This window comes from Protopterus annectens, chromosome 9.part0 (assembly GCF_019279795.1).
Source record: "Protopterus annectens isolate FY-2018-M chromosome 9.part0, PAN1.0, whole genome shotgun sequence".
NCBI lineage: Eukaryota > Metazoa > Chordata > Ceratodontiformes > Protopteridae > Protopterus > Protopterus annectens.
The window spans coordinates 1,348,042,019-1,348,061,325 of record NC_056743.1 but is presented as its reverse complement, the minus strand read 5'-3'; the positions used below and the strand labels follow the sequence as shown (position 1 = coordinate 1,348,061,325).

Genomic DNA, 19,307 nt, shown 5'->3' with positions numbered 1-19,307 from the left:
GATGAGTGACTGGATGAGCTGTCTGTCATTAATGACAGATACTTGCCTATAGTTTAAGGATTTGTCTTCAGCTTGAGAATCATCTTCATCGGGTACTTCTTCTGTTTCCCCACTACCTCCTCCACCACGGACAGCAGACCATGTCCACTTTGCCCACTGGACTGGTGATAATATTTGCCATGGGCTAAAAGCCATTGATGCAGTTTGTTTAGAAAAAAAAACTGAGAGAAACTGCTGAAGTGCTTTTTAATATTTTTCACACAGGCAGGATGTGGTTAAATATGAAACATCAGATCTCTGATCTTTGCTTTCTCCCACGATGCTGCTTTCTCCCACGATGCTGCCTGCCTGAATAAACTCATTCCTACTTGATGCTCTAGGATTTCTGCCACTGAAATAGTGACAGTTAGATGCTTTCTCCTCACAAAATTCCTATCTTCCTCCTTGGGTATGGAGGGAAAAGCTGTACAGTGCAGAATTTTGTCTCTCTTACTCACTTCGGTCACTTCCAGACCCTGAATGCTGAAGAAAAATCAGCTGGCTAGCAGCTTGCATATTCATTCTCATAAACCATCCCCTTAGACTGTTCCATTATCATCCACGGGGGAGTTTTCTTCTTTTAATCTCTGTGTTCAGTCCAAGCTGTGGACTGCAACATTACTGCTCCCCTTAGCTTGAGTCTAACCTGTAGTGAGAAGAGGTCCAAGGCTTTGAAGCAAATTTCTGAAAAAAAAAAAACTTGAGAGGAGACAGGAATGCAAAATTAACTCCTATGTCTTAACCACAGGAAACTGTACAGTGTATTGCCCAATGGCTTACTTCAGGATCACTCACTACAGTCCAAGCTGTCACTAATGGTGTGTGTGTGTGTGTGTGGGGGGGGGACACTATCAGGCACCTTAAATTAACACAGAATTACTACTCTCAAATAACATTCAGTTACAGCTCAGACAAAAGATAATTGGCCGACTATGATTCACGCAGACCACACCCTGGCCAGAGCAGTACATTGTCAGTTAGTGAGCACAGTGGTTCCTCTTTAAGATTACTGGCTTGATTGTCCTAACTCTGTTTATTCGTACAAACCACCCAGATAAACATAAAGGAAAAGGATTCTTATACACAGATTTTCTCACAGCATTCAGCATTATGTATTTAAGGCACACCTGTCCTCAAAAAATCATGAAACCTAAGAATGAAAAAAATACTTCAATAAGTATTTTAATAAAGCGGTTAAGATAGATGGTGCAACCATAAAATGTTGTCAGAGTTGCCGTAGCTATAAAAACTTAGCCAGACAAGTAACAGAAGATAAAGCAAAAATCAATAAATTTCGTTAATTCCTGCTGATTAGAAACACAGGTTATCTGCCACAAACCCAAATGTCCACATTAATGTATTAAAAAAAAAATCACTCCAGTCAGCTTTGTGCAACATATTGTAAAGTGCATAACTACAAATTATAAACAACTTGACACTGGATATAAAATAATCTAGAAAAATGACCATCTGACAAAACAACTGCACATGTAAGAACTTTCAGAGTACAGAAGTCTGTGCTTTATCTGTTTATACACCTGCTTTCACATTCACCTGTTGAGCCATTTAACAATTCAATATCCCAGGAACAATCATGTCAGACGGTATTCATCACTTCAGTTGATTTACTTGTCTGTTTAGCTGCATCATAGGTTCAAGGACAGAGCACTGCTTGCTATATGGACTTTTTGCCTTACAAATTAATTACTAAGTGTGCATACCAGCATTTATTTTTCTTTCAGAGATAATCAGTCACCTTATAAGACTGCTAAAAATTAAGACAACTATGGTACTTCTCAAAAAATAAAACCCACAGAAAAGAGAAGGATCACTTGCAAGTCACCAGTCATAATGTACGACACACAGATGGATCCAAGTATAGTCACGGAAATCAATGAATCACTGTACCCATACTTTTTTTAGGGTGGGGGAACTATTAGTCCCCAGCTAAGTACTGTATTACTAATTAATATTGTAGCCTTACAGGTAGGGTGGAATGGGTGGAGAAGGCTGTCAGGAGTGATTTGTGACAGATGGGTACCAGTAAGAGTGACAGGGATGGTCTACAACAGGGTAGTGAGACCAGCTATATTGTATGGGTTGGAGATGGTGGCATTGACAAAAAGGCAGGAGTCAGAGCTGGAAGTGGCAGAATTAAAGATGTTAAGATTTGCACTGGGTGTGACAAGGATGGACAGGCTTAGGAATCAGTATATTAGAGAGTCAGCTCAGGTTGGACCGTTTGGAGACAAAGCAAGAGAGGTGAGATTGCATTGGTTTGAACATGTGCTGAGGAGGGATGCTGGGTATACTGGCAAAAGGATACCAAGGATGGAGCTGCCAGGTAAGAGGAAAAGAGGAAGGCCTAAGATAAGGTTTATGGATGTGGTGAGAGAGGACATGCAGGTGGCTGGTGTGACACAGCAAGATGCAGACGACAGGAAGAAATGGAAACTGATGATCCACTGTGGCGACCCCTAATGGGAACAACCGAAAGAGAAGAAGATTGTAGCCTTGCATGTTAAGTTCAAATCACAGATGAAATGTATACATGTATGCAGAATGCTAAAATGTACTTTTTATGACATTTTTCTTTTCAGAATTAAGGCACTTGAATTTTTAGTTAGGCAAGTAACTAGACAGGAAGTGTGTACTTCTAAAAGCTAGGAAGCAGAGGAACAGCCGGTGAGAATATGCAATGCTTTTAAATGATTTGGAGCAGCATTTGGAATCTCTGGCAGTTTACCTAGCAAAATAAATTTAAAATGGGTGGCGAAAGCCAAACACATTCTGGCTAGGCTTATAAATGCCCTAGGGCAGATAGCCTAGTATGAACCTATGAACCTTAAAGAATTAAGGGTAAGACCAGCTAATGAGCTTTATCGTGTAATACTGGGTTTGATTCTCTCAGTCTTCTTTTGCTTACTGTATGACTGATTACATTACAAAGCAGATAGCGTTCCTGGGTCACTCCTGAAAAGAGGCCCTTGTGCCTAGTGGGTTTTATATAACTTGACAAATGAATAAAAAAATCTGTGACAGAAAATGAGAATTTTTTTCTACATTTCTGGCTGAGCAGTTTCATAGCAGGTAGCAGAGTGGAGATATCTTACTTTACTAGATTAAAGGAAACACTGTACCGATTATGAACTCTAACAGAAAGGGCAATACAAGGCTAATGTGGCCCACAAGGAGTAAAGGCATTCATTTGTGTGGTCAGTGACAGTAGGGTGAAAATACAATGTAGCTGTAGGAGTCACTATGTATGGGTTGCCTATGAACATACAGAAAACTACGCACAATGCAACAAACAGCTTCTTATAGCTCTGATGTATGTTCAGTAGAAAAAAAAAATGTTTTCTCTTCACATTTCTGTCAGAACGTCACCTAATATAACCTTTACCTTTTTACACAATCTGCCTGCTATAAACTGTTGGTGCTTCTAACTGACATAGTTTCTGTGTTTACATCACATAATTTATGACTAATGCAAACAACTGGCACTCAGTAGTACTATTAATACCTAGCCACTTCATTTTAGATTTTTATACTTCACTGGTTTGTACAGGTAAAAGTCATTTGTTTGTACCAGGTACCTATTCAAGTTATAATCATATATGTCCTTTGATATTATACATAGTCTGCAATCGCCCTGGGTCTTGGCTGAATTGAGTCCTTTGGCCAGTACAGTTATCCATCTAACAAACATACACGTGTAAATACATGCATAAATAAACAAGAATTAGAAAATTTCAGAAACTACATTTTTCAGTATATCCATAATATAAGCAAAACTATATTTAAAAAAAAAAAATCAGTCATAGGAGGTTACTAGGCTAATAGCCCTAGGGCCTTTACAAGCAGAGCTATGTACATACCCTTGTTCCCTAGTTGACCATGGTTAGATGGTCGTTGTCAGCAGAGCAAAATATTGATTAGCACTACCTGCCCCTGTCCATGAGGGACATAGGTGCCACCCCCGAGGTGAATTTATAGTCTCCCATTTCAATTGTCAAGGTTGCTCCTAAACAGGGTAATTTTGGGAGTTTATTCCAGAGGAGTGGTAATCTCTGGGAGATATATCTGTCTCTCAAATATGTTCAGTTTATATCACAGGTTAGGTTGAGATCCCTGGAGTGAGTGACTTTTGTCCCATTTGATTTGCAGACATGCAGCATTTACATTAGGGCTAGGTCAGAGATCACTCTGTAGGCCTGGCACCAGTCGCCTCTCAGTAGTCTGCAGGATACAGAGTACAGAGAAAGGGCCTTCAGTCTTTCTGTCTAGGTCATGTTTTAGAGGCATGAATTTTCTTGGTTAGAAACCTCTTTGGTGTCTCCAGTTGCTGCAGGTTTCTGGTAAGATACATGCAAAAGGGAGCATTGTACTCAATTAGTGGCCTGATAAGGGTCGAGTATAGAGAAGTTATAATATCCTTAGTCTTGTATGCAATGCCCTTACTTATGAGATGCACAACATGGAAGACTTTCCTTACCACTGTGGATACATGGTGATCGACGTTTAGATGGCTATCAACCTGTGTTCCCAAGTCTCTCACCACTGTGTTTGAGCTTGGGGGGGGGGGTGCTATCTATAATGTAATTTGCAGGGGCTACTCCTTTTCCAAAGGGAATAATGATGGACTTTTGTGTTTAGTTTTTAGTCCATGGCTCTGGCACCAACCATTAGTCTGTGTTAGCCCCTTTTGTAACAAGTTAACATCACTGGGGGACTCTATGATTGTGCCTAGTTTGCAGTCATCTGCGAACTTGATAAGCCACAGACCACCAACTTTTTCTTGGATGTCAGAGAACTTGATTCCAAATAGTACAGCACCCAGCACAGTTCCCTGTAGTGCACCACTGGTAACTGGTCTACTGCTGGATGTGTAATCCTCATCTTTAACAGTATGTGTTCTGTAAGTGAGCCAGTATGCAACCCATCTAGTGACATATAGGTTAATCCTCAGCTGGGAGAGTTTCTTGATGATACCAAAATGAGAGATTGTGTCGAAAGCCTTGTCTAAGTCAACATAGGTGGCATGTACTGCTTTGCCCTCATCCAGGGCTTTAGTGATGTTCTTGAAGTCCACCAAGTTTAATAAACAAGACCTGTCCTTAAAGCCAAACTGGGTTGGGTCAAGTGTTTGGAGGTTGGCTATGTCCGTGTTGATGAGGTCCATGATGAGTCTTTCCATGGCCTTTCAGCTAAGGCTGTTGGGCTTATGGGTCGATGGTTCCTAGGGTTGGTTGATGGACCTCCTTTGTGTAAGGGGATTACTGTTGCTGTTCTCCAATCTGCTGGAACAAAGCCAGTGCTCAGGCTATGGTTGAAAAAAGTGCCAAGTGGTTCCACCAGGTCTTGTTTTAGATTGTTTAATAAGCAGCCTGGGATGTTATCTGGTCACATGGAGGCCGTGTGTTTGGCTTAGGAGAGGGTGGACATTACCTGCTCTTTGGAGATGCTAGGTAGTGGACTAGGATGCTTTGGGGTATTGTCTTTTGGGGACAGGGGGGTGTAATTTGTGCCACATCTGTCAGCCAGCAAGTTGCCAATTTCTTCAGGTTCAGTGTGAGTGGTATTATCCACAATCAGTTCAGCACATAGTTGGGCATTCCCTTTAAGATTTCAGACATAGCTAAAGAAAGCCTTAGGACTTTAGCTAGATATGCTAATTTAACATAGTAATTAGCTTTAGAGGACTTTACAAGGTTTGATTTGCTTGTTCAAGCTGTGGGGGGTATTCTTCCTCTACTGAGTAAGTTCCCTCTTGTTTTTGGATAACAGTTTCTTCCTTTTGTTATATAACCTATTTATACTTGAGATCCACCAGGATGGCATGTTTCCACAGGAGGACCTGGTTTTGATCCTGACAGGTACAGCAGAGTTTATACAGTTGTTTAAATGTCTATACAGAGCATTTGTGTACTCCTGTGCATAGGAGTCACTGTTGGCTGTGTTAGCAGGGGGTTGAAACTTTTTATACCCTCGCTTAGTAGGCTCAAATTAGCTTATTTTTTAGTTTTCACTCCTGTGGGGGTGTCAGGTCTGCTCTTTATTAATCAAGACAGATTTATGGTCTGACCTTACCAAGGAGGGCAACATAGGGGGTAGTGCAGTGACCCCACCCCCATGTTGGTGAGTACCAGGTCCAGGACATTCAAACCCCTTGTAGGGGTGCAGACTAACTGTTCCACAGCATTTGGATTAAAGTCCAGGAATCTCAGGGTGATCACATTTGTTCTCATCTAGGTTGTCCAATCTACTGATAGATAGTTGAAATCTCCCATGACCAAAGTGCTTGGCTGTATAGGGAGTGATTCTAGCAAGTCCAGGTAGTCAGTGTGTTTCACTTGGTTCATGGTGGGGGACCTGTAGCTATTGATGATGTGGTAGGGCATTTTACCTACATTTATTTGTAACTGGAGTAGCTCCAGAAAGTCATACTGTTTAACTAGTCTTAAGGTGTATTTGGATTTAATAAAGATGGATACACATCCACCTTTGGTTCTTTCATGCTAGTTTTGGGGTCTGAACATGTGGAATCATTGTAGCCTTGTATGGCTGGGGTGCTCCCTGCAGCCTTGAACTAAGTCTCAGTGACTGCACAGACATCAGTATCTTCAAAGGTGAGGAGTGCTTCCAGGGAATACAGTTTTCTGTTTAGGCTCCTAGAGTATTAAGCAGCATAACCTCGAGTTGGTCTCAAGTGGATCTCTTTAAGTCAGGAATTTTGCTGTTTTGACATTGCCTAAAAAAGGCAATGGGGGAGGCAAGCATCTTCGCCAGTATCCGAAAGCTTTGAGACAACAGGTGAAGATCATCTCTGGCAAAACAGCTCAGAGTTGGATCATGTCTCTATTCATATAGTCCAGAGAGGTAATTCTTAAGGCATTCACCCCAACATGTACTATGACAGAGTCATACCGGTAATTGTTGAGTGACCTAGCATTTACTGTCTGTTTTTTTTCCTCGTCTCTGTAAAAAAAAAAAAAAAAAAATCTCTTGTTTTCCCACCTTACTGAACTAGAGTAGTCCAGTTTCAGAGTTGCTGATCCCTGGGCTTTGTTTTTAGTTCCTGTTACTGATCCATTGCCTTATTAGGAAGGAGGGAAGTTTCTTTGCTTACCAGTGGGAGTGGGAAGCACTGAGCAGCCTTTTTGTCCGAATTGGTGAAGTTTCAGCCAGAAACTAGTAGTCTATTGGTCGTTTTGGGCCAATTCCTAGCTCCTTTCAGCCCCTGCTATAAAACACGCTAAACACGTGTTTTCCAGCTTGTACCAACTCTGCACAGATCCTCGTGGTGGCCTGCAGAGTGATCCAAGCAGCAGAGAGCTAAAAGAGTGACTTTCTACCAGATATAAGTATTTTTGTGGCTTTCCCACTGTTATTAAGCTAGCGACTGCATTTCGCCTGTTTTACTGCTACTTTAAGTGATTTCTGCATTTTACACTGTTTATTGCACTTTAAGTTACTAATTGTTGCAAATTGTTTCTGTAGGCTACACACTAAAGTGCGCTAGCCGATTTACAGCATTTATAGCATTTACTGTCTGTTTTTTCCTTATCTCTGTAATAAAACAAAAAATCTCTTGTTTTCCCACTTTACTGAACTAGAGTAGTCCAGTTTCAGAGTTGCTGATCCCTGGGCTTTGTTTTTAGTTCCTGTTACTGATCCATTGCCTTATTAGGAAGGAGGGAAGTTTCTTTGCTTACCAGTGGGAGTGGGAAGCACTGAGCGCCTTTTGTCCGATTTGGTGAAGTTTCAGCCAGAAACTAGTAGTCCATTGGTCGTTTTGGGCCAATTCCTAGCTCCCTTCAGCCCCCTGCTATAAAACACGCTAAACTGTACTGCTGATCTAACCAGCATATCCTATAACTGAAAAGTTCATCTCTACTTGATTCCCAAGTAGACTATTCTCTATCTGTAAAGCCTAGCACTTACTCCTACAGTACTTGCACCTTGATAAAGCACTCTTATTATAGATAGTACCCCACCAGCCCAAAACCCACTTCCCATGGAGTCCTTTGAAAGTTCTTTATCTACTACTTCTAGTATGTCGAGGGATCAGTTGCTAGTGTCCTCTCCAGCTCAACTGGTGAACCTGGGAATATTGAGGCAATGTTACAATTGCCTCATGTACACAGACAATCCTCTCCTTCTCCCACAAAACACAAATACATGCGAGAGATGCAACTATACGGCCAAACTGGAGGCTGAGCTCTCTCAACATAGGACTGGCAAGACCAGACAGGAGGAGAAGGCAACCACACACAATACATACCCAGTCACACATGGTACCATCACAACTTCAAATCATACACATACTCACACAAAGACATACTCGGAGGCTCTGGTCAAAAATTTACCAAAACAGCAGAGGCCACCAAAGCAGACACCCAAACAACTACCACCTCACGACCCAACACATAGACCACACATTCAGAGTGTCAAACAGTCACAGCCCTTAAGGCCAAACAAAATGCCAGACACACTTGTCATTGGTGATTCCATAGTCAGACACACTGACGTCCCGCTCACCAGACTGAGTAAGGAGAAGGTCACAGTAAGCTGCCTGTCGGGCGCTAGAATCCGCCACATAACGCAAGCACTCAGGTCTCTCAACAGCAGGTACAAGTACGACTCAGTCATTGTCCACGCTGGTGTCAACGACCTGAGACGCACCTCCTTGGACTACATGAAAAGGGACGTCGAGGAGCTCTCTGATTATGTAGCCCAGGCAGGTATGACCCTGACCTTGAGCAGTATCCTACCTTCACCTAGAATGATGCCACAATACAGTGATAAGATGATCAGCTTTAATAATTGGCTTAAATTCTGGTGTCATTCAAAGGGGATCCAATGTCTGTCTGCCTGGGATGACATGCTGGACAAGCCACGCTGCTTCGCAAGGGACGGCTTGCACCTGTCACCCTGGGCTTCGGATATTGGCAAAGGCTCTTGCCACCCCCATAGTGCCTTTTTAGGCAAGGCTCAAATTCTAAACCTACCACCCTAGAACACCAAAAGGAAAAAACTAAGGGTAATGCTGCTCAATGCCAGAAGTCTCAATCTCAAGATGCACGCACTCGAGGCCCTTCTCAATATGGAGAACATCGATGTCTGTGCTGTGACAGAAACCTGGTTCAAGGCTCCTGAGAGCACCCCAGCACTAACAGGTTTCACCTCATATCATACGTTCGGCCCCAAAATCCGGACAACACCAAGAAAGGAGGGGGTGTCCATATTCATAAAGGACACCCACACCTCAAGGTTGGTGGCAACGCACGATGCATCGGAGACCATCCAGGTGCAATTAACCATAGGCAAGACTGCTCTGCAATTTGTAGCATGTTACAGGCCACCCTCTCAAACTCAGGAACCTCACATGGCCTTCCTGAAAACATTGGAGGGATAAATGTATCTCCAAACACCATCATACTAGGTGACTTCAACTACCCTAATATAGACTGGGAACACTACTCAAGCCCGAACACTCTAACCCAAAGATTCCTGGAGTTCATAAACTCAAATGCCATGGAACAACTAGTCACCATCCCCACAAGAGGTGAAAACATACTTGATCTCATCATCACGAACATGGGATCAAAATGTTCAACACCGGAAGTATACCCCTCACTGGTGAGATCAGATCATAAACTAATCTCGCTGGAGGTCCTCATCCCGCCCCCACCTGAAACAAAAAGACCACAGTGAAAAACTTCTCAAAAGCCGATTTCACACTTCTAAAAACTAGTGTGGTCTCCTTTAAGGCCCCTGAGCCAGTGGTAAACATTACTCAAACCGCTGAATCACTTACAAATGCCTTCTACCAGCACCTACAGGACTGCATGGATCAGGCAATCCCAAACAAAACTAAGACTCTCTGTACCAAAGGCAAGCGTCCAGTCTGGTGGACCCCAGCCATAAACAAGCTCTACAACAAAAGGAGGAAGCTACTACAAGATAGAGCAAAATCCTTGAAAGGTAAGACACCTTTGATCATTATAAGTAAAAACTAAGAGCTCTCATAAAATCATCCAAGGCAAATTTTGAGAGAAAAATCGCCAAGGACTCTAAAGACAATCATAAGGCCTTCTTTAGCTATGTTAGAAACCTAGGAGGAAACTCCCAGATATGCTCAGAATTAGTTCAAAATGATGTGAAAATTACTGAACCTACACACATTGCTAACATACTGGCTGACAGGTTCAGTGCAAACTTCTCCCCCCCCAAAACGAGAGATATCTATTCCAGAGGATGGTAGCCCCCGAAACATCTCCAACGCCCAGGTGAGAACTGCCCTCACTAAGGCAAAAAACACAGCATCCATGGGACCGGATGGTGTTCCCGGCTGTGTGCTTCATGAACTCAACGAGGAATTAAACCCACAGTTAGGACAGCTGTTTAATCTTAGCCTCACCTCAGGATCGCACTCAAGGAGTGGCGCACGGCGACTGTGGTCCCACTTCATAAGGGCAGTGCCTCCACAGACCCTGGAAATTACCGCCCCATTAGCTTGACAAGCCTTATCTGCAAAGCCATGGAGAGGATCATAATGGAACTCATAAATAAAGACATAGGAACTTGCAGACTTTGGATCCAACCCAGTTTGGCTTTGTCAAAGGCAGATCCTGCCTCTTAAACTTGGTTGACTTTTTCGAGACAGTCACCAAGGCCATTGATGAGGAAAGGCAGTCCATACAGCCTACCTCGACCTGGCAAAGGCCTTCACACAATACCCCACTCAGGTATCATCGAAAAACTCATCAGCTTGAATGTAAACCCATACATCACAAGATGGGTTGCAAACTGGCTAGCGACAGAACCCACAGGGTCAGAGTTGCTGGAGCCATGTCAGACTCAAAGCCTGTCACAAGTGGTGTCCCACAGGGCTCAGTCCTGGGTCCACTCTTGTTCGGCATCTACTTTTCTGAAGTACAAGCAAACACAGGAGGGTTATGGCTGACAAAGTTTGCAGATGACTGCAAACTCCGCGCCATAGTCGAAAACACATCTGACACAGATATCCTCCAGAAGGGCCTCACAGAAACGGATAACTGGTGCCAGAGCCATGGCCTGAAGTTAAACGCCAAAAAATGCATAGTCATACCCTTCGGGAAAAACAAGGTTACCCCTAGCTACCATATAGGTGACAATCCACTGAGCACAGAAAAAGTCATCAGGGATCTGGGGACCCAAGCTGACAGTAGTCTTTCGTTTGACACTCATGTTGCTAAAGTAGTTAGGAAAACCTTCTATATCGCCCACCTGATCATGAAGGGATTCACATCTAGATCAAGGGAGGTCATCGTCCCCCTGTACTCATCACTCATTAGACCTATGATTGAGTACAATGCCCGTTCGAATGTATCTGACCAGACACCTGCTGCAGCTTGAAAGGCCCCAAAAGTTCCTCACCAAAAGGATAAAGGGTCTCAAAAATATGTCTTATGCTGCCCGACTGAAAGAACTCCAGCTTTATTCAGTCTCATACCGCTTGCTCAGAGGTGACCTGTGCCTGACATATAAGGCCATGTCAAACCCAGATTTGATGAATATGCTTCACTTCAAAAAATCTAGATCCCTCAGAACCACAAGGGTGGGAGACTTAAACCTTGACACGGTTATAAATAGAACGTGCTGGAGGGACAGATTCATCACCCAGAGACTCCCTATGCTGTGGAACAAAATCCCGGTACATGTGAGGCAGAGCACCTCGCTGGCCTTGTTCAAGAGGAATCTTGACCAATGGATGGGAGATCGCAGATATACCCCAGGGATTACTTCAGTGTCACTGCTTGACAGAGGCACAGAAAAATGATAGGCATAGTTTTTATTCAAACTAAAGGGGTGGCGAAAGCCACATAACTATGGGCTAGGCTTATAAATGCCCTTGGGCAGATAGCCTAGTATGAACCTATGAACCTATGAACCTATGAACCTGAGTGTGTGTGTGATTTAAGAGATTCTGGCACCTCACAGGCAGATAACCATAACTTTCTCCTTATCCAGCCTGGTGAGGAGGACATCTGTGTGTCTCACTATGAATCACCTATGACCAGGACATTAGGTTTTGAGGTGTTTTGCCTTAGCGGCCTATTTGTTGAGACACTTGCAAGTGTATTGCTATTTGTAGTGGGGTCTGTTCATGTTCCAGTATGTGTGATTTGTTCATACTTGGGAGGTCTCTGGTCTTTTGGAAGGCTCTTAGTGAGTACCTCCTTGTATGAGGGTTTATGCAAGACTTTACCTTGTCTTGTGAGAGAGGAAAGGTGTGTGTGCTGACAACCTTTTAAACTCTCACAGTGATGTATTTATTTAAGTTTGTTGATCAGTGTCCTACTCCAGTAAACAATGACCAATATAATGCATAATATAAATGGTCTGTCTTTCTTGGGAGGACAGAGTAAATTCGTCCTCTGTAACAGGATTTTAATATTACCAGAACCATGTATACCTTTACAGATATTTTTAAAATAGTTTCCAAATCCATTTAAACCTTAATTCTAAAGGTTGGCCTGTCACAAATGAAAAGGCACCCGGATTACAAACATGTAGCTCACACTGATAATTGTTTTCTAATAGCCACTTTTTTCTGTCAAAAGCACATTTAATTTACTATAAAGGAAAACAAGAAAAGCTCAGATTATGCCTCGGCTGTGTTGTTGTGCACTACAAATGAATACACTATTAGAAAGAGGAGTTCATTGCAAAGGGCAAAATCTGCTGCAAAGCATTACAAACTGACATGACTGGCATCCCACTCATCCCAAATGTGTAGATAAAATTCCAGGAAACTTTCAAATTGTGGTTAAGACATGAATTGTTACAGGGAGTTAGAAACAGCAGAGAGTGACTGTTAACTCATCTAGGAAAACAAAGAGGTTTTATTTTAGAATCTCTTTGGCCCTTTTCCTGGATGTCCAGTTCTGTAGCTGTCTGTTTTGCACTAGACTCAAAGAAATGAATATTGTATGCAGGATGTCCAGTGACAAAGCACATCATTACATCAGAACTTAGTACAATTCTACAAAATATACCCACATACAGTTACACTGACAGAATAATCGAGATAAAGGCAGACACTTCAAGTTTATTCAGGGAAACTGGACAAAGTAATTTTTTTTCACATGCTTCAGCAATAACTGTCACAACAAAAACAGTAATAGAGGTATGAATCAGACCACAGTCAAATGACAACTACTCTATATCAATGATTCACAAGCAGTTGAAACTCTCAATCCTAACCCAAATACTGGGTATTTAATATATGCAAAACCAGGTAGCACAATTTTCTGTCTTTGCCTTTCTGCGACCGTTATCAGTAATATAAGCAAAACCATATAAAATCAGTCAATTACACCTATCAAATTATATGATTTTGTTTTCTATCAGATTACATGCAGATATCAAGCAGCGAGTCACGTTAAGACCAACAATTTGCATCATATCATTTGTTCATTTATATTAAAAATATGCATATTGTGCAAGAACAGAAACAAGTGCATTAAATACGCTAGGCACTGCATAAATTGGTACGAAGTTATGTGATGCTGAAACTATAGGAAGCAAGAACTATATAAATAAAAACTTCCAATATTACGTTGGAAATATGTACATGTATATTGCTGCAAAATACTGAACTATGAGAGATGCAAGAAATACTAAAGGGAAGGCAGCAATGTACAAAAATTTGTCTTTTGAAATGAACTGGTTCAAATGTTACGTAACTGAACTACCTAAAAACTGCCATTTACTTGCAGTTAAAAGTAGGTCTTAAAAGTCAGATCTTACTTATGTAACATTTCATGATGGTCATCACTGCAGCCGTTTTTGATGCGACTAAGCCGCCAGAGAGAGGGCTTTTTGCCCATTAGTTTCCTTATGTCCAACACATTTCCTTGATCACCTGAAAGCAATGAGGTTGAGATTCACAACATTGTTACAGGCATCACACTCATATTTCTCAATATCTTACCTCAATAAATCTGAACAATACCTAAAATAATGGTGAGACAAAGGCCCAAAAACAAGGACAGATTTTTAAATATTGCTCTTATGAATACAGAAACTTGTTACAATAACTGAATTGTGTTAGAGTGTATTTTATGAAGATGTAAAGTCTGAAACCAAGATGTATGCCATTACTTAACGACTTCATTCCTCGGTTGTTGTGTCTTTCGGCTTTTCCCGGTTAGGGGTCGCCACAGCGGAACTCCGCTCCGCTAATGATTGGTAGTTGATTTTTACGTGCCGAGTTACCAGCCCTGACGCACAACCTTCAACTAAGGTATGCCCATTCACGCATGTCTCCACGCAGAAGATGCTCTGAGAATCGAACCGGGCAGCATCTGACGACTTCATTCCTCGGTGATTTGCCAAAAAACACAATTTTTTTTTAAGGATCAGACCAAAAATATGAGGCAAAAATCTGGACAGTTAAGAAGTAAGATCATACACATATGGTCCAGCAGTTGGTGCAGAGCTTAAGGTTGCAAACTTTAGCTCCTGTGGGACAGGGTTTTAATTCCTTCAACCCTCATTTGCCTCTTGTGTAACCTTGAGCAAATCACTTAATCAAACATTGCTCCCTAGTCACCCATGAAAAGAGACTATGTCCAGTAGACCAAACTTGTTAACAAATATGATTACTATTATTATTATTATGGCAAGGAATAAAAACAAGGCATGCTACTCCAGAGACACATTTTATAAAGACCAAAATGTCAGTTTTATCCTGTTTATTCACATGCCATCTAAGCACTCATTGGAACATTCAGAAAATTATACATACAGTGTGGACAAATTTTCCAGGTTCTGAAGTTACCTGTTAGACTGGCACAAGACCAGATTTACTGAATTTTTTCATTCTCATAGTCATGTATTTATCTTAGTTTGTTTACTGGGATAGGGCACTGGTCAGCAATGACCAATATAATGCAGAATATAAATGTTCGGTCTTTCTTGGAAAGGCTTCATGTTGCCTATAGTGCTTCAGATTTGGTTTGTCCTGATGTAATAGGATTTTAACATTAATAAATCCATAATTGCATTTATGGATATTTTTTGAAGTAATTTATTTCTAAATACATGTAAACCTCATTATAAACATATTCTTGTCACAGCTGAAAAGGAATCCACGTTACAGTTATTTGGTTCACACTGCTAATTGTTTTTTTTTTTTTTGTTTTTTTTACTCAAAACCACATTTAATTTCCTACAAAGAAGGAAATCAAGAAGAAAAACTCAGATCAGTTGTGTTGCCCTCCACTCATTATAAATTACTGCAGTATTAGCAAGAGGAGTTTGTTGCAAGCAAAGGGCAGAAACTGCTGCAAAGCAATACAAACTGACATTTCTGTGGTTCTTCTCTGTTGTCCAGTTCTAAAGCCATCTGTGTTTGTCACACTACTCAATGTAATTAATATTGTATGCAGGATGTCCAGAGACAAGAGCAAATTGCTACAAAATACACCCACATACAATCACATGGACAGAGGATGCACTGGACAGAGGCAATCACTTCAGTAATATTCATGAAAACTGTAAAGAAAGCAATGCTTTTTCCATTTTTTTGCAAACTTTACATTCATGCTTCAACTATATCACAACATCAATAATAAAGGTAGTATTCAGAGCAGAAACAAATGACATCAACCTTATGTAGTGATTTACAAATGAGCTTCTCGATCCTAACTCAAATAGAGTATTTAAAATATGCAAAATCAGTGATAAACCAGTATCTCTCAATCACTATCTCTATAGACATATAATCATATACATGCATGTATATATATACACACACACATTATATTTCAGTAAATTGCCAATGCACTACATCAGCTTTCATTAAATCGGCCACCAACAGTCAAAAATCACATGTCAAAGGAAAAAGAAAAATGTTTTATACAGGGGGACAAGCCCCTCTGCACCCGCTATGTGGGGAGTTGCACCTCACATCCCATTTATTATATATACAAAATCCAAGATTACCCAACAGTGGGGGGAAAAATCCCACTCCACATTGTTTACTGATCCCCCCGAAAGGGAATGCCATCATCCTGTGATGAACTGGAATTTCGACATAAAGAGACTGCTAACAAAACATGTTATATAGTGCATGTGCAACAAAACACACTGAGCCAGTGTATGTACATGTATGTGTATATTTAATATAGTGTGTGTGTGTGTGTGTGTGTGTGTGTGTGTGTGTGTGTGTGTGTGTGTGTGTGTGTGTGTCCATCCAGAGATCATCTGGTATAATTTACTAAGCATGTACAACAAAGTTATATAAACATGTTATAAGATTACACTTAAGCACAGGCACACAACAACAATATGTCACAACATGTAGCAGCACTACTTTCTATTAGTTTTTATAGATTGGGGTAATTGCCCCATTAACTTCCTACCTCCCTTGGATACTATTGCAAACAGTTTGCTTGTTTACATGGTATTAGCTTGTTAGTAACCACTACGTATAGACAATCCATGCCCAATAAAACTAGCTGATATTTTACATCTAGGTGTTTTGTACTTCACTAGGTGTTTCCGCAGCTGGACAGACTACTATACAGTTGTAGAGCATATTGTTTCACTTCCTTACAGCCCACTACATAATGCATGATGCAATGCATAAATGCTGAATCAAATTAAAATAGTTAAAAACTAACACCACAGAATTTTCTATCCGTTAACACCCGAGGCAGAATGTACCTTTGCAAAAGGTATTCTCCTTCCAACACTAAAATATGGCCTCCCACCCACTTAAGACTGCCAAATACACAGACTACTATAAAATACCAAATTCCACTAAAAGTCTGTAAATTTATGAGTACACACTGCTTCAAAAGCTCCGCCTTCCACACTAAAACAAAAGTTTTGCCTATCATGCAGCATGCTAAAAGTCATATCAACTCCCATCTTACTAACACGTACAAAATCATTAACTTTAATCACTGTCCCCAACTACATTCCTTCCTCATAACTTTCACCCGATACCTTCCATCATCAGTTACTGACCTCTCTAATCTTCTCAGCAGAGGATTAATATAGCAATAACCCACGCATGGGTGTGGGTAATGCTGGATTTACCCACGGTTGGCGTGGTTTGGTCCCGAGGGTGAAGCCCGAGGGACCAAACAGACAACCGTGGGTAAATCCAGCATTACCCACACCCAGAAGTGGGTTATTGCTATTATACAATGACATTATTTAAGAAAAGAAATAATTACTTTTCTTAAATAATGGCATTGTATAATGCCTCTTTGCTGCCCTTCCGCAGCTGTCTGGTGTTCCGCGGCGGTTCTGATGTACTGCGCATGCCTACGCAGTACATCAGAGCTGTGGCAAAAGCAACGGAGAACGCAAGATCTCCGTTGCTTTTCTATCGCTATGTTAAGGGGGTTTAACATGGCGAGACAACTTTAAAATAAGCAACGGACATCTCCATTGCTTATTTTAAAGCTGTCTATATGTTAAACTCATTTAACATAGCGAGACAGGTTTAAAAGCAACTGAGATCGCAAGATCTCCTTTGCTTTACACACTGTGTCGCTATGTTAAAGGAGTTTAACATAGCGAGACAGCTTTAAAAAAAGCAACGGAGATCTCCGTTGCTTTTTTTAAACCTGTGTCGCTATGTTAAACTCTTTTAACATAGCGAGACAGTGTTTTATACTAACGGAAAAAGTCCGGGCGACCGGACCTTTTTCCGTTAGTATATTGAGGGATTTACAACGGGCACGCTGGTTGGGCTGGCCAATCAGCGTGCACGTTTTAGAGGAGGCATTGTATAATTAGAAAGTTTAATTAAGTAAGGAGCCTCACATCCAAGTTGGTGTTTAAGTTGTGCCTGATGTGATGTACACTGTCTTACTCTAGGGACTTAAAACTATGAGAACATCTAGCCCCTACTAACTTTTCTCCCAAGCCTTTTTTTTTTTTTTTAAATCATTCCCATGCATCTTTCAGAACAAAATAATTACTCTATAGAACCCAATAAAAGTGTGAACTCCACCTTCCTGGCCAGAAAAGACATGTTGTTTATACAGAACTTTGTGCCATTTTTGTTTTAAATCTTCACAGTGTTGTGACCATACTGTTGGAGAGTATTATTTCGACTACATTATATGCATGTCTGTTTCATTGCAAGACTGCAGCTGAAAATGGACCCTGTCTGTATGCATTAAATCAATAATCCTAAAATCATCATCTAAACAAATTCTGGAGATTTTAAAAGTGGGGAAATCTGCCCTGCACCACATCAGTGATTCTGACTTATTCTCTTTCTCAGCCTATACAGCATTAAAGAAATAGTAATACTTGATTTCACTAGAAAAGCAACTACTCCTAGTTTTCCAAGGTTGCATGACCTCCCAATCAAAATATATTATTAGTAAGTTTATGGAAAAGGATGCAAGTAAGGCGTTACCTCCCTGGAAAATGATATGTTCTGGTATACTGCATAATTTGTGGCATCATATTTTGGGATTAAGTGCCTCTTGAGATGTACAGTTTAGGACAGTGTGTTTCAATTTAATAGGGTGTGGTACAGTAAAGACAGTCCAACAAAAGATAAAGCATACTGAAGAAGAGCCAAAATAAACAGCATCACATCCAAGCTGGTGTTTGAGTTGTGCCTGATGCAACGTACACAGTCTTACTCTGCTGAAACATGGCAAGTATTGCCTCGGATATACAACTGTGTGATTTATCATCACTTTATCTTCGTTACACATGTTAGACATAAAAATTCTTTACATCAGGCAATGCCCAGATCCACAGTTCAGATAAGCAGAAAGACAGATAATAGAACCTTCTGCCTAATGGCATAAACTGGTCAAGGTTTCCATCTTGTTTGCTCATTTTATATTGATAAGAGGATAAACTGCATTTTCTGCTTGACTTGCACTCAAATTATTCACAGACCCATTATGCAATATCTGCATCACTGATTTCTTATATTCTGTTGCAATTTTTGTTCTCAGAGTCTTCAGAAAGGTCATTTTAGAGTTTTAGCACCATCTTGGTGAAAAAATACTTCCTCACAATATACCAGGGGTATCTAGCTGTAATATATGCCTTTTCATGCTCACACATTTCTTCTTCTCAAACATACTATTTTAGACTCTACTGGTGTGGATGAGGTACTTTAATGTTTTATCATAACATATGAGAAAGGCTAGTGGCCTTTGGAGTTCCTCCAAAGACTGCAATTATTTCCTACAGCCATCTTCACTGACAGAGAGGTGTAAAGCCATAAC

General features: G+C 40.9%; 1 protein-coding gene across 4 annotated transcripts in view; it reads right to left on the bottom strand.

The window, feature by feature from the left end:
* Nucleotides 1-19,307, bottom strand: part of TACC1 (transforming acidic coiled-coil containing protein 1) — a 981,198-nt gene that overhangs the window by 463,072 nt on the left and 498,819 nt on the right. For 2 of the 4 annotated variants that reach the window (XM_044084328.1, XM_044084329.1), the window contains exon 1: nucleotides 47-534. The exons of the other annotated variants lie outside the window; for them this stretch is intronic. In XM_044084328.1, coding sequence (XP_043940263.1) covers nucleotides 47-195 — 149 coding nt within the window. In that variant the 5' untranslated portion in view covers nucleotides 196-534. Of the gene's footprint in view, nucleotides 1-46; nucleotides 535-19,307 lie in introns of those variants that run through there. 4 annotated transcript variants of the gene reach the window in all.